Here is a 15,018-nt window from a genome sequence, read left to right on the forward strand (position 1 = left end):
ACCAGACTGGCCCTAGGCCAGCATGCAGAGAGAATAAAGATGTTTCCTTGTGTGTCTGTTGCCTTCAGCTGACCTGGGTTAAATACATATGCAAACGTGGTGAAGGGCCCGTTTATTAATTCATCTTGCTTTTCCATGTGATCATCATTGTTTAATTCATCCGTGTTGAGGGGAGGTTTCAGGAAGGTTTGGCAGACAGTGTCAGGCAGAGGTCAGCAGAGCTGCCTGGAGCTGTCCCTGGCCAGGCTGAGCCCAGCCGCAGGAGGTGCTGGATAAATGCAGATCTATACTTGCTTCTGCTCACCCAGCAAGTGAACCTTTTACCCTGCACATCCTGCATTTGCATTTTATACAAATTCTAATCCAGCATATTTGCTCCTCAGTTGTTTTCTGTTGTGCTGCCGTGTCTGAATGGACTCCTCCAGGGAGTTGTGTGCATTTTAAGGACAGGATGCAGCATGACTTGGAAAAAACAGAGCTGTCCTTGAATGCTATCACTGATGACTTTCATTTGCACCCTTCATTTATTAAAATGTGTACCAACTGATCTTCAGTGTTTCTGTGAGGTGCAAGACACTTTCTCTTCCCAAGTATAGTCAGCAAAGCTCTAAGGGAGGTGTTCATAACCTGGGTTATCTAACCTAGAATGTGATTTTTACAAATTTTCTTATGAAGAGGAGAATAACCAGCAATTTTACTGGTATAGTAAACCTTCACTTTCATAGTTCATGTTCCCGTCTTGGTGAGTTCATTTTATTTATTCAGGTTTGTTCATTGTCATGTGCAGTGTCTAGCACTGGGGCCTGCTTCTGTAACTGAGCTTTGTAAGAGTTTCAGAAGCCAGAATGTCTTCTGGTAAGCACAAGTGTGTGCAAGGATAGTCGTGCCAAGTTTGATGTTCTGTTTGCTTTGTGTGTGTATCCCTGGACTTGCTTTCCAGGATCAAACCACGCAGCTTCCACCTACCTTACAATGATGTAGCCCTCAGGGAAGATTTGAATTGCTCTGGGATTTTTTCCCCTTGGAGATGAAATCCTACAAACCACAAGTTAGGAGACAGTGAAGAGCCACTGTTTGTTTGCCCTCATTCCCCATCCTCCCAGCCTGTACTTAAGGAAGTTTGGGCACGGCTGTGGAGTGGCCACTGCCTCGTCCACCTTGTTGCATCAGCACCGGTGGCCACAGAGCCTTTCTTACCTCATAGGTAACCACAAGCAGCACACTCGTGGAAGTTGACGGGAGTTTTCAGGCTTCCCAGTCAGAGGTTTCCTCAAAGTTGCTGGGAAAGCAAATGGGTTTTATTTTCCTTCCTCTTCTTCCAGCCCAGGATTTTGGAGAGCACTCAGTCCGAGAGCCTGGCTACTTAGCAGGAGGCATTTAGGCATCAGTCTCCCTAACCCTGGAGCCCGGTGTTCCCACGCTGCTGGAATTCTGGGGGGCTCTGGTGGTGGCCACACAGCTTTGAGGGGATTTCGAGGCTTTGTCTGCCTATTTCCATGTCCATTCTGCCACACCCAGCTGCTTGATGGCTCAGGGCTCTCCTCTGATCCGCCTGGCCTTTGTGTGCTGGGAAGGAACAAAGGGTGGTTAACCTTCGACTGGGCCACTTGGTGTGCTGGAGTTATATTTCTTTATTTTCTGTTAATATTTTGACAGAAGCTTCTTATTTTTTTTTTTTTTTATTTGTGCTGGCAGGTTTCTATAGTAACTACGAAACTCAGAAGAATTAGCCAAGCATTGTTCATTCTGAAAATGTCCTTTAGGTTCTAGTTTGGAGGCAAGGAAATAGTTCTTGGTCTTTTATTGGCTAGAAAATGGAAAGCAACTTGGAGCTTACACATAAATTGTCTTGAGATATTCAGAAATGCTTATACATGAAGTAGAAGGAAAATTGTGTAGCTATCAAGCTGCTTTAGAAATGAAAGAAAAAAAGAAGAGCTATTATTGCCAAGTAAAAATAGTGAACTGTGAGACCTCAGTAGAAAAGTAATGTTTTAATGCAGTTTAAAAAAATTTCTTTGTTTATGATCTAAAATAGAAATCACTCCTGTGTATGCTTTGGAAACACTGCATAATACCTTCTACTTATTCTGCAGCCTCAGTTTCTAGGGCAGTATAGTACAGCCAGCACTGAGATCCTGCACTCCAGACAAATGACATGCTTGGTGGATGGCTTTTTAAATTGGTCTTTCCATCAATAAGAACTATTACAACAGCAATAAAATAATGGCCTTATTAATATTCACAAAGTCTGAGAAAATCAAATTATCTCAGTAGAATGTTTTTTATCTTTCAAATGGAAATAATCAATCTGCTGCCAACTGTAGCTGTCAAAATATGAAGATTTTAAGCTAGGTTAGATTTTATGGCTTTAAATTACTGCTTTCCCCCGTGATTTTAATGAGTTCGTCTCAATTTGTTGCTTTCTGATGTATAAAGAAAAAATACTTTTAATTTTATCTCCCCTCTCAGCGTAGAAGTATTGGGAATACCAATGTGAGCCTCCATGGTTTTGCTGGGAGACTTGCTTGGTGTCTGGGAGATACTCCCAGCTTCTACTGGCAGCTTTTTAATGAACAGGGCAATCGTGTCATCAACTTCATCAGCCAGGGAGAACATGTTAGTGAAGATGTCTTCAAATGAGACACAAGACTGAGATAAATATAAACTTCCCTGTTGCCAGTTTAAAATGTTCTCAGTCTGTCAAAATCCTCCTGCTTATCCAGTCAGCACTGGTTTGTGACAGTTTTCCTTGAACCCTGCTGTCCCCTCTCTTCTGACAGGAGACCAAACTCCTTAATGCCTGTCGTGGTGTGTCCCCAGTGTGTGGCAGGGAAAGCCGTGCCAAGGAGAACAGACGAAAGGGCACGTGTGAGGCCTTGCAAAGCAGCTTGGGGCTAGAACAGAAAGGAACAAGCAAGGAGAGGAATGTCACTGGTGGCAGGAAGGCTCCTTCTTTTGTGGGCTTCAGCCAGCTCTGCTGGGGGTACCTTCAGCCTGCTCACAGGGATGGATTTCGAGCACTTTCCACCCAAGTGTTCCTTAAATGACCTCAGTGTTAGACAAGAAAATTGGATTTTGCTTGCCTGTGTTCTGTTTTAAATGACAAAAAATGAAATGGTTGGGCAAAACGTGTACTGACCAAAATCTATGGTAGTGCTGTTGGTAGCTGATCCCCTTGGCTGTCAGGAGCACATCAAGGCTCTGAATCTGCACACTGCATTTTCCCTTTAATTAAAAGATATTCTACACATGCTAATGGCTACACCGAGTCCATGCTCTTGCCCCATATTTTTCATATCTTATCCATCAGATATCTTATGCACCAATTTGTTTGTATTTTGCAGACTGTAAGCTCTTGTGTCAGAGGCTTGTCACACAAGGTAATGTATTGGGAAGAGATGCCAAAAGAAATCAGTAGCATCTCATCTCCATTCTTTAAAGATTATTTTAGCTAATAAATACATTCTTCTGCTCATCTAAATACTGCTTAATTTGTTTAATTGTGGGGAAAGCAGGGAAAAATCCATCTGTACAAATCAGTGAAAGGGAATCTTATGATTGGTATAATCTCTAAAATTAAATTGGATAATGTCTGCATAATGATAGGATTTGCGTGGCTCTTTGGACCTCCTGCCTTTGAATAAGTGCTGATGTAATTACTATATTTTTCTACTTTGTGGCACTGCCAGAAACTCAAATTTCTTTTTTGTTATTTCAATCTATGATGAAAGAGTTTGGGTCTTAAGGAAGAGTTACTTAGTTTTTAGAAGAAGTATGTCGTTTTTTTTGGTAACAAATGTTGCCAAGGACTGAGTACTTGGATTTAGAGCTGTGTTTAGCTGGACACGTGTGTTTGCACTTAGCTAGATTGTTTCTTTCTGCTTCTTTTTAATCAAATGTCTTGAAACAGTATAAATTGGTAAATGCTGAATCTGAGAATGTTCATATTTTAGATTGTTCCAAATGAATTTTTAGCTTTGCTACTAAATATAATTGTTTTATATATATATGGTTGTGAAGTGGGTGTTTCAGGCCAGGAGAGGTGGGCTGTGAACAGTTGAGGTTAATTGTGGCCACCTGACTTCAATAAAGGGAGGCTTTGCCCAGCTGATTCTACTTTGGGTAATAAAGCAGAATTTCTGTGATTGGACTCTTGGTCCAGCCAAGGTGTGCACTACTGAGCTGTGCCATTTACTCCTCCCGGAGCTTTGGCTCGTGCTCAGGAGCTGAGCACTTTGCTCTTTGTTCCTGAGAGGATTTCATTTCCTCGTGGTGAGCTCCTGTGGATTGCAGGCCTGACACAGGTACGTGCATCCTGTTTCTGGGAATTCTGTGTGGACTTGGTGGGATAGGAGTGCGAAGTTTTTTTTGGAGCTGAACTCTGAGACTTTCTTCTTTGTTTATTTAATTTTGCTAACAAAAGATGCCAGATAAAATCCTGTCCCTGCTCTGAGGGGCTGTGCTGATGCTCGGTGGATGAGGGGCTTTTAGCAGAAAGTGGCATTACAGAACCACTCTCTGAAATGCTTTGGATCATGTCCCTGGTGTTGCTGATCAAAATGGTTGCAGGAGTGAGGTGAGAGTGGCAGCTGTGTCTGAAGTATTTAATGGCCTTTTAAAAACATCCTCGTGGTGGGCTCTTAATTCGGCAACCTGGGAATTGTGATCCAGCCACCATTAATGTCTCTGCCTTGTGTCCCTCTGTTGGTGCTTCGGTTGGCACTTGGGCATTGCAGGGGAGTGGAAGTGCCTTTCTTTTCACTAAATAGCTGATCAAAAGGAGAAGAAATGGCCCACAGCTCACCTCTGTCCTGGTATTTTACAGTCTCTGTGTTGCTGGGCAGCTTGCCTCAAGTGGAGCTATTTTAAAAGAGGAGAAGTTGTGAAATTGGACCATGTAAAAATGATATTGAGAATAAAACTTGCCTAAACCAGTTGGGTTATAGATTTCTGCTTAGACAACAAGAAAATGTTATTTGCTGGAGACCTGTTTGCAGAAACAGACTATTTCAGATGCTCGTTTTGAACTTGTTTTCTTCACGCACTTCAAGTAGTGCAGGACAACTCTCCCCGCAGGTGATGGGTGGTTCCACTTTGCTGTAATTGCCATGAGGGTCTGAAATGTCCCACAGCTGGGCTTGCTCATGATCAAAGGTCCTGGCCCCTTCTGTGGTCCCAGCATGTCCAAAATGCAGCTCCTTTTTCCCCCCTTCAATCTCCAACAACTCCCAGCCTCTGTAGCAGCTTGCACTCTTTCCTCCCAAGATTTCCAAATAGTTTCCTAAACTGGAAACTTCTCTTTAAAAACTTAGATCTGTAACTAAAAAGAGCCAAATGAGAAAAACAAATTATTTGCTGTGGCTCTGCAGCCTGATCTAATGATGTGAAAAGGTGCTATTAATAGTTAATGTTCTTAATCTTGAACGGTTTAAATATTTGGTGAAATCCCGTTTTTAGAACAATCGCATCATAACAGGAGATGATTTAAATGGAGTTTGTGTAGGCTGCTGCTTTTCTCAGGAAATTCTTGTGAAGTTGTGTGCCCTTGTTTTGTACTGCAGTAGGAAATTAGGCATCCAAGAACTTGAAATAATTAACTTTTAAATGGCCACATGTGTTGCTAAACAGCTTGAGATGGAAATGCTGCTGGGGCAGCCTCCACTGTGGGCACATGAACAACTTGGTGCATTGAAAGAACAATTTCTCTTTCATATCTGCCCTAGAGGGGTTGCTGCAAATGGAACTTTTACACAACGTGTGACTCATGTCACAGATGCCATTCCTTGGAGTATTAATTTTACCCTGTTTTCCTTTATTGTTAAATATTTATGTTAACAGGAGAGGCCTTTCACAATGTCCCACTGTGGGAGGTCTGTAAAGTAAAAGCAGTCCCTAGCCTGTTAGTTTGGTATCTTGCTCATTCCCTAAGCTTGCAAAGGTGAAATGGATTCTTAAATACTGCATTTTTGCTAATTTTGTTTTAAGACTAGCATGCATTTTCCAGCTAACTAATCCAGGAAGTGGTTTTTAAGCTCTGAAGGCTGAAACTGCAATCTAGCAGCCCAGGGCAGTCTCCTGCCAAAGCTAAACTGGGCATCAGGTGAAGTCTGCTCGGTATTTCTGTGGGTTTTGTCTCTTTCAATGCTGAGCTCATACACAAAAATCAGGAGAGCAGCAGAACAATAAAGGCACTTGAGCACAGTGCTGCTGATTGGAAGGGTCCTTCACTTACAGAAATCCAGTGATGAGGGACAGGAATTGTTCTGCCTCAAGTTCTTGTTTTCTCTGACTAGACTGAAGTCCTCTGCTTTCCTTTGGCAAGTATGTTTTGTGGGAAGAAAAAAAGGCTGTTTTCCCATGAATTGCTTTTCTTGGAATTTTCAGTTTACTACTTAATTTTAAACGTTTTTCTCTGGAAATCTTTGCCGATAACTTTCATTTCATTAGTTGTGTAAGAAGTCTCCATTTGTTTTCTTGCCTTTTATTTGAAGTTTTGGTATTTAAATGTTAATTTTTATGCTGGTAATGGTAGCATCCTGTAACATCAGCAGTTAGTGGGAAATCAGCAAAAATTAAAATGAGGGTTTAAAATTACATGTCTTTGTCATGCTGGTGTCAGGGTTCTTTATTTTTAAACAAAACTGAAATCTGATTCTCGTTGGGGGATGTTATGTTTTAGCTGAAATCATAATGCAGTTTTGGAATATGAGACTTCATGCTAATGAAAGAAGTGACAGAGTTATTTGCTTTTTTGTTTTGGTTTTTTTTTTAGGGAATATTTAATTTGCAAAAATCCAAGGTAAAATTTACAGAATGTTTCTGGTTAAAAAACAGGAATGCAGTCAGGCTGAGTCTCTAAAGTTCTCTTTAAAAGCCATCGATTGGATTGCTTCGGTAACTATTATAAAGTGGGGCCACTCATAAATGAGAGGTCAGCCTTTATCTTGGCTGCAATGCTGAAAGTGCTTTACTAACTTGCATCATAATGGGTTTTTGGCTGAAAAAATTTGGAGTAAGAACTCTTTTCATGGAGATTGTGTTCATTTTGAGGTCTCATTCTTTTCTGTTTCATGAAACAAAATCTGTCTTTTGATCGAAGTATTACCTGAGCACTTCATCTTACTTTTAGGAGTTTAAGTTATGATTTGTAAAAAGTTACGATTTGTAAGAAGAGCACTTAGGTTTTTTTTCTATATATATTTGGGTGAAGCTTTGTTGTAGTGAAACTCACTTTGTGTGTCAGTTAAGGTGTTTTGAATATCTGCTTTTGCTTGATAATGTTGCCTCTCAGAGCTTGATGTGTTCAGAAGTTTTTTTTACTTGGTTCTGTTGCGTTGCTTGCTTGGGTGTTTGTTTTTGTCACCTAATTTCTGCCATTGAGATGCGAATAGGAGAAGGCACCCCTGGTGATGGCTCCTGGGAGTGTCCTATTTACCCACAGAGCTGTGTTTCTGACAGCTTTCTACCCCCACGTGGGAGGTGGGGATTCTTCAGCAGTGTCAGTGCTGGAAAAAATCCCTTTCACCATGTCACTCCAATTCCACTCTGCAGACAGTGGTGGTTCAGCCAGCACCGATGCTGGTGGGGGCTTGTCCTACTCCATTTTCCCTGCTTGCCTGGAGGTGTTACACAGCACCACAAGGGCAGGAAAAAGCCCTTGTATCTTTTTCCTTCCAGCAGGAAAAATGCCTTTCTGATGTGGGTGGAGGGAGAGTGGGTGGTTCTCCTTGGCTGGTTAGGAAACACTGCTTTTATGTAATCTCTTTTTAACATTCCAGCCATGTGTGGAAAATAAAAGTTTGGGTGTGGACATAATATCCTTCCATTAAGAGAACCTGGGAATTCAGTGGCTGCCATAGCAGTTTTATGGTTCTGTGTTGGGTAAATGGAAGCCAGACCTCAGAAGGAGTTTTTGCCTTGTGCTGTCTTAAGGAAACACTGAAAAATGAGAGCCCATGCACTTCCCCAGAAACTGAAACCTCTCTGTCTGGAGCTGGAAGGTGTTCCAAAGATTTAAAATGTGGAATTTTTGGTAGAGATTGCAGTTGGCCTTTGGACAGGCAGGGAGCTGCACCTTTCAGGGATGACTTGTGTGTTTTCCCTTTCACCTCCTTGCCTCCCAGTGGACTCTGCTGTGTTTGTTTGCCTTTCCTCCTGCATTTCCAGGGTGTTGGTTTCCCTGGGAGTCCCTTTTCTGTTGGGATGTCAGGGTGTCTGTTCACATCTGGTCCCATCCTGCTTTTTGTCCTGCCCCGAAGCCCAGACCCCTTGAGTACATGTGGGATGATGTGGAGCAGGGAGAGTGTGTGGAAAATGAAAGGTGTGGGGGCTGAGGAGCAGCCTCTGTTTGTGGAAAGGATCCTGCTGAGCCAGGGGATGTGGAGTGGAGCAGCTCCTGGAATAGAGGGCCTGTAGAGGTACTTGGTGTAGCAGCTCTGTGACTCTGTCACCTACACAGTGTCACTTGTCCTCCAGTGTGGTTTGCGTCCTTAAAAGCTTTGCCACCATTGAACTGTGACACCGCTTTAATGTGCTCTAAATTTGGAATTGAGGTTTCTCTCTATATGGTTCTTAATCTGCAAATGTAATTTTTAGAAAACTGAGCAAAAATCTCTTTGGCCCAGCAGGAATTGAGGACTTTCCTGAGTACCAAGTCCTACACTGAGCTTTATTTCTTACTCTGTTTTCTGTCATCTTCGGGTGAAGCTTGGAATCCACAAAATACAGCAAGAGAGAAAGAAATGTTCTGTGAAACAAACCCAACTGACTGTATATTGTGACAGGAAATGCAGGTTGTGAGGAGACTTGATTTTTGGAACACTGCTGGTGGGATTAACTTGAATAAGCCAGACAGGTCATGGGTGCCTGCAAGTGGCATCACTCCTGCACAAGTCATAGTTTGGTGCCAAAACACAGCTTGGCTTAATGCCTTGCCTCACTGGGTTATTTTTTATGTGCTGCTGCAACTACCCTGTTTCTCACTTCTTGCCTTTGTCTTTTCAAATCAATTGGTTCTATTATTCTTTGCTTTTAATAATAATAAAAAAAAAAACAAGCCAAAAATATCCCCACCTCTTTTCCAGTACTTGATTTTGTCCAGGCAAATGGCGAAACTAAAGCTTGTTGGTGTCTGTACTAAGAATAAAAATCTGATTTAAGTGCTTTAATAGAATTTTTGCTCTGCTAATGCAATTGATGTAAATTGCAAATATTCTTTTACAGCCTGAATTTGAAAACTTTAAGCCCTTCTCAGAATGAAATAAATTTACCTAAATGGTAAATGTAAAGCCAACAGGCCATGATGAACCTGGGAAAAACACTGCTGCTGACACAGAAATGCAGACAAGGACTGGTTTTTCTTTGCCTGTTTTTCCACATGGTGGCTGGTACTGCAGCTTGGAGTGGAAATTGGAGAACCGGGTTTGTCTTGGGAGATATTGGGTTTAAAGCAAACAGAGCAAAGCCAAATACACTCCTTGGATCATGCCAGAAAAGGCTTTAAAAATAACAGCTTCCTCCAGGGGCTTGTCTGTATAATACCAAAAGGAAAAGAGTGAAGATATAAAGCAGATGGCACGGCCCAGTATGGCTGTGCCTGAGGAGTGCAGTGCTTGTGGGGTGTTTCAGAGCTTGCTTTAGGCATTTGAACTTTCACCAGTGTTCATTTGAGTTTGTTGGGGCTGCTCCCCCACAAGGGTGAGGGTGTGAGGAGAGCTGAGTAAGGACAGTGTGCCACTGGCAATGGCAGGTGTAGCTGCCCAGTGGTGTGCAAGGTCAGGAATGAAGAGGAGCTGCCAAGGTGTGTCTCACTCTAGGCTTGGTCACTGGCTTGGAGGGTGGAGATCCCTCCATAAAGATCCCACTGTGAATGGGGAAATCTGGGTGTTGGCTCTCCCGAATCACCTGGCTCTGATGGTGGTGCTCCCTGGTTCTCTTGGGTGTTGGCTGTGGCTCTGTTGGGTTTACTGGGAACTCTTCGTGTACTTTCTCCCCTCTTCAGCCTGGCCCTTCCTTCTGCTGAGGTTATTTGTTTGTTTTTCAGATGAGACCCTTTTTGCTCTTCCTGCTACATCTGCGCCTCTGATGCACTCCTCTGCAGGCAAGTTCTTTCTGCTCCCCTTTGTCTGAGTACCTCCTGCCTTTCTGACCTCATTAACCCTTTCCCACTAGTCTGCTTCTACTAAAAGTCAGCATGGGTCCAAGAATAGCCTCTGTCACGTTTTTCAGTTTTGACTTTTTGGTTGATCTATACCAGATTTTAATACACATTCATTTGTTGACATGGTAAACTGTTTCATAAACGAGATACAGCCATCTGTGAATTCTTGGACCCTTGATGTAGGAGAGAAGTTGATGCTGTTAGCAGGTTAACACATCAGAGCATAGTTGCTTTACTGATTTAGCAGAAAGATTTAATCTATAGTAACTTTCTGCAGTATTTTAAAGAAGTGAAATTTGCACCTGTAGTATTGATTTAGTGGTTTTTATTAGGTACACCATCCACAAATTCCCGTTTAAAAAAAAAAAAGGTGTCAAAACAAGACTTTGGCACGTGTCTGTGCAATATGTTTATGCCCAAGCATCCACACACTTCCTCTCTCTATCTGCCCTTGCCACCCTCCTGTTCTGGCTTTGTTAATATTGCCCCCTGTACTTGTCTGGCATCTTCAGCTGTACTGAGATCTTTGCACTGCATAAAGTTGCTGCTTCTTGAGCCTCTTGCTCACTTCTCTCCAAGAAGTGAAGTAGAACAGCTTTAAGTGATACTGTGTATTAGTGGCTCGTAGTATCCATGCTAGACCCTGCAAGAGCCTTTTAGTAGCTAAAATGTGAACTTGTTGAAAGTTTGCACTGACTTTGAGAGCACTTGCATTCTCTAACTTTCCTTTCTATCCATGGTCACAGAAAAAGTTATGGACTTGCAGGAGCAGCCAGGTAGCACTAAGTCGCTTGGGCAAGAGGATTTTTCTGCAGTCCCGCTTGATCCTGCTCCTTCTCTTCCCTCCTTCTCTCCTCTGTCAGCCGATCCCTTTAAAGAGCATGCAGCCTTTGGTACCCTCTCAGATGGATTTTCTGCAAGAGGCACTTACAAAGAGAGCTCCAGTGAGGTTTATAAAGAGCCTATGAAAAATGCCAGAAACCCCTTTCTTGCAGAGGGAAACGATAAAGACATTTCAGAGATGACATATTCACAACCCCCATTTGCTAAAGAAGAAGCAGCCATTTTATCTCCAGCTAAAGAAAAAACACAGCTAGAGGGCCCTAAAGAACTACCTAACCTGGAAAAAATGCCTGAGCAGCAGCTGAAAATGTCTCCAGAATCTCCTCAAGATTTATTTGAAAGAAATGAGGAAGATCTCTTCTATAACAAAGACAAGTACAGAGGAGCTGGTGATCATGGTGAAGAAGGGTTGCTGAAAGAAGACTCTCTTAGGAGGGAAGAATATGCAGACTTCAAACCATTCGAGCCAATATGGGAAGTCAAAGGTGCTAGTCATGGACTGAGCAGCATGAGAGAGGATGTTGGAAGTAAGATAGATGCCAAGCTGGAGAGCAGTTTGGATGACAAATATGGCGTGGGTAAGCTGAATGTGCAGAAGGATTACGAAAGAGAGAGTGAAGGCAGTGCTGAAGAGCCCTCCTTCCCAAGCACCCCAGAAGCTGTAAAAGAACCTTCACAGACTTACATCACTTGTACTAAATTTGACTCCTCTCCAAGTCCTGGTGGTAACAAAGGCAAATCTCTTTCTCCACTAGAGGAAGGCACTTCAGAAAATAGAACCGACGATGAGAAAAAAATTGCAGAACTGCAAGCTCAGACGGGCCCAGAACAAGGTAATTTTGCTGCTGGAGCAGTTGGGCAGGAAGGACAGGGAGCTGACCTTGCTAAAGCACAGGGGGTCCCCCCAGTGTCACCTGACAGCGCCACAAACATGCCCGAGGGTCTCACTCCTGACCTGGTGCAGGAGGCCTACGAGATGCACGATGCAGCCTGCACAAAGCTGGCCTATGAAACCAAGATTGATTTAGTGCAAACCTCCGAGGCAGCACAGGAGACTCTGAAACCCGTGGCACAAATCTGCCCCTCCTTTGAAGGCTCAGAGGCTGCTCCATCGCCCATATTGCCAGATATTGTCATGGAAGCCCCGCTCAGCACCGGCGCTGCTGGGCCAGAGGCATCTGCTGTGCAGCTGGAAGCTTCCCCTCTAGAAACATTTATGCCCACTGCCAAGTATGAGAATGTAAAGGAGGCTGAAAAACCTCCCGTGTACCAAGAGGCAGTGAATGCACCACTGACACAGGCCCAGGAAGCAAAGGAGACATTGGCATTTAAACAGCCTGATGGTGAGAGTAGCAGCACTCCTGAAGATCTGGAGACTCCTTATATATCTATTGCATGTGACTTAATTAAGGGAACAAAGGTCTCTGGTGAATCTCCTCCATCTTTCCCAGAGTATTCAAAGACACTGGTAACAGAAAGCATTGCTCAGGATGTGCCTGAAGACAAGGAACTAGATGGAACCCTGTCCCCACAGTTTGGAAAAGCTGGCCTGTTTAATAGCCAGATGATATCTGACTTTGCTGAGGAAGCGAGCGAAGATCCATCTCTCCTCTTAAAAAGTAAATCCTCTGAGAGCATTGCAACTGATGAAGAACATGAGGAAGGACTGGTGGATTCAGTAGCTGCCACAGGCAAGCCTTATCTGGAGTCATTCCAACCTGAGCTGGACTCTTCCAAAATTGTTGCTGCTCCACCATCTGAGCCAATACCTGCAAAAATAGCCAAGGCAGATAAGATTCCTCTTCAAATGGAAGAGCTGGATGCTTTGGCTTATTCAGCTGATGTATCTGTTGCTATGGAACCAAAAACAGGAGATGACAAAGCTCTCTCACCCATGGAGTCTTCCCCAGTCTCAGTGGAAGAAGACTTTGTGATGTTAGGTCATCCTAAAACTGTTCCTGAATTTGTGACAGAAGCCGCTGACCAAGAAATGATGCACGAAGATGAAGGTGAAGACATCGGTGAGGTGATCCAGGGGGAGAAGAGGCAGTTGCCCTGCCCAGAGCTGCCCTACGATCTGTCTGTGAAGAATGTAGAGGTAAAAGCTGAGGAAGATAGCAATGCCTTGAAAAAGTCTTTGGAGGCTGTGGACAGAGAAGTGCCTGAAGTATCCACCATGTCCTTACCAGCCACAGATACCTCACCTTTACCTGCTGAAAAAGAGATAGGCAGTGTAGTAAAACCGGGAGCTTTTGAGAAGGAAGCTGAGAAAGAAGCTGCTTCTGTTAAAGAAAAGAAAAAACCTACTGCTGTATTTTCAGCAAAGCTGAATAAGTCTTCAGGTAATCTGTGTATGCTGTCTTGCAGTTTGCTGATCTGCATAATTCTTTAGCTAAACTTAAGCATGTCTTGACTTATTCTTTTTAAATCCCTTTCTGAAAACTTCTCTGTAGGCCAAGGGTAACAGAAAATGTCAGTGCCTGCACTTGTACCTTTTTTCATATTCTGATTGCTTTAGTACCTTTTTTCTGTTTATCAGGGATGGACTCAGCATCTCCAGGTTCCTCCTCCAGCTCTGCTGCTCGTGGTGTGTCGATGCAGGAATAAGTGGCTGCTCACTGCAGGCCCCTCCGTGGCTGTCCACAGGCTGGGCATGGGGTGGCCTCCCAAACTCTCAGTCTGGGATGCTGTTTGCTGTGTGCACATGATTTGAAGAGGCATTTCTTGCTTTTCATTAACAGTTCAGATTTTAGACTGTAAATCTCAGGAAAATACCCCTGCTGCTCCTGGATGTACCTGGAATCTGGAAAAGAGCCTGTGCATGTTCAGCCTGCATTAGATCAAGGCCAGTGGTTTAAACCAAGGGAGGAACATGAGGAGCTTAGCATGCAGGTTACTGGAAAAGTGGTCATTAAGAAGTTGAGTGTTCTGCAAACACTAAAATTGGTTTATGCACAGCACAGGTATTAATTTCTGTTTCTCTTTTCAGGTGGGGCTTGCACTCCAGTGCAGTTAATTTTTCTTACAGTAATGTGCAATTACAGTAGCAAGAAATTGTATTCTTTTCTCTAAACTGAGCACCTCGTGAATTTCCAGCTTTTTGTAGACTAGAGGAGTACTTTGCTTTTTGATATTGCAGCACTCTGCTGCTACTTAAGCTTTGACCAGAAGCAATCACACCAAAAAAACAGCTACTGCAGAAAGCACAGTGCTCTAAATAGAAAAGCAGGAGTTAGTTTGACTCAGCAGCAGTACTGTATTTATGCAGTAGCTGCAGCCTACAGTTGATAAAATAGGATTACAGAATACCCTGAGTTGGAAGGGAAAAGCAGGTGTATGCTGAAGTGAACATTAGTGTTGGTGCAACTGAAATAGGTTTGGGAAATAAGGTAGAAGACGTGGTTTTTATATTTACCTTTGCCATGTCTCCTGTCTCACCTCCTCTATACATACAGGTAAGGCAGAAAGGAGAGAGTTTTGCTTTTCCCTTGGGGTAAAACTTCATTAATAACCTGCACTGCTAAAACTCAGTGTGTTCTGTGAAGGCTCCTCAGGCTTCCAGCAGATGGAATTGTCTAGAGAGCAGCTGTGTGTCCTGGACTTCATGTCAAGGGGTTAATTGCCTAGAGCTCAGACTACCTAAAAAAAAAAAAAGCAAAACACTGCACATAATAGAAGAGCTTTTGTGTTAGGGTTTTTTGGTTTTTTTCTTTTAAAGGGAGACCTTTGCAGAGGGTCTTTAATCATTGCATAGGTGGAGCAGGCTGGGGGTGGCAAGTCCCTGCCTGGGGAAGGCAGCCCCTTACTGTGGGTCTGAGGAGGACTCAGCTGCTGCTCCTGCACCCCTGGGAAGCTGCCACAGAAGCTGCACAGACCCAGCTGCCGGGGCAGGGAGGAGGAGTTGAACAGTGTACTGCTCTCCCATCCATGGCCCAGTGCAGGGACAGGGCCCAGATCTGTCCAGTGTGCTGTGAGCTGGGCTGGGCAGCTGCAGCCTCTCAGTGTTGTGTTCA

General features: G+C 43.5%; 1 protein-coding gene across 2 annotated transcripts in view; it reads left to right on the plus strand.

Moving 5' to 3' along the window:
• Nucleotides 1-15,018, plus strand: part of RTN4 (reticulon 4) — a 39,518-nt gene that overhangs the window by 3,742 nt on the left and 20,758 nt on the right. The window contains exons 2-3 of one of the 2 annotated variants that reach the window (XM_014895135.2): nucleotides 10,046-10,102; nucleotides 10,909-13,347. The exons of the other annotated variant lie outside the window; for it this stretch is intronic. Of the exons in view, the coding sequence (XP_014750621.2) occupies nucleotides 10,046-10,102; nucleotides 10,909-13,347 (2,496 nt within the window). The remainder of the gene's footprint in view (nucleotides 1-10,045; nucleotides 10,103-10,908; nucleotides 13,348-15,018) is intronic. 2 annotated transcript variants of the gene reach the window in all.

Source organism: Sturnus vulgaris, chromosome 3, assembly GCF_052056855.1.
Source record: "Sturnus vulgaris isolate bStuVul1 chromosome 3, bStuVul1.hap1, whole genome shotgun sequence".
NCBI lineage: Eukaryota > Metazoa > Chordata > Aves > Passeriformes > Sturnidae > Sturnus > Sturnus vulgaris.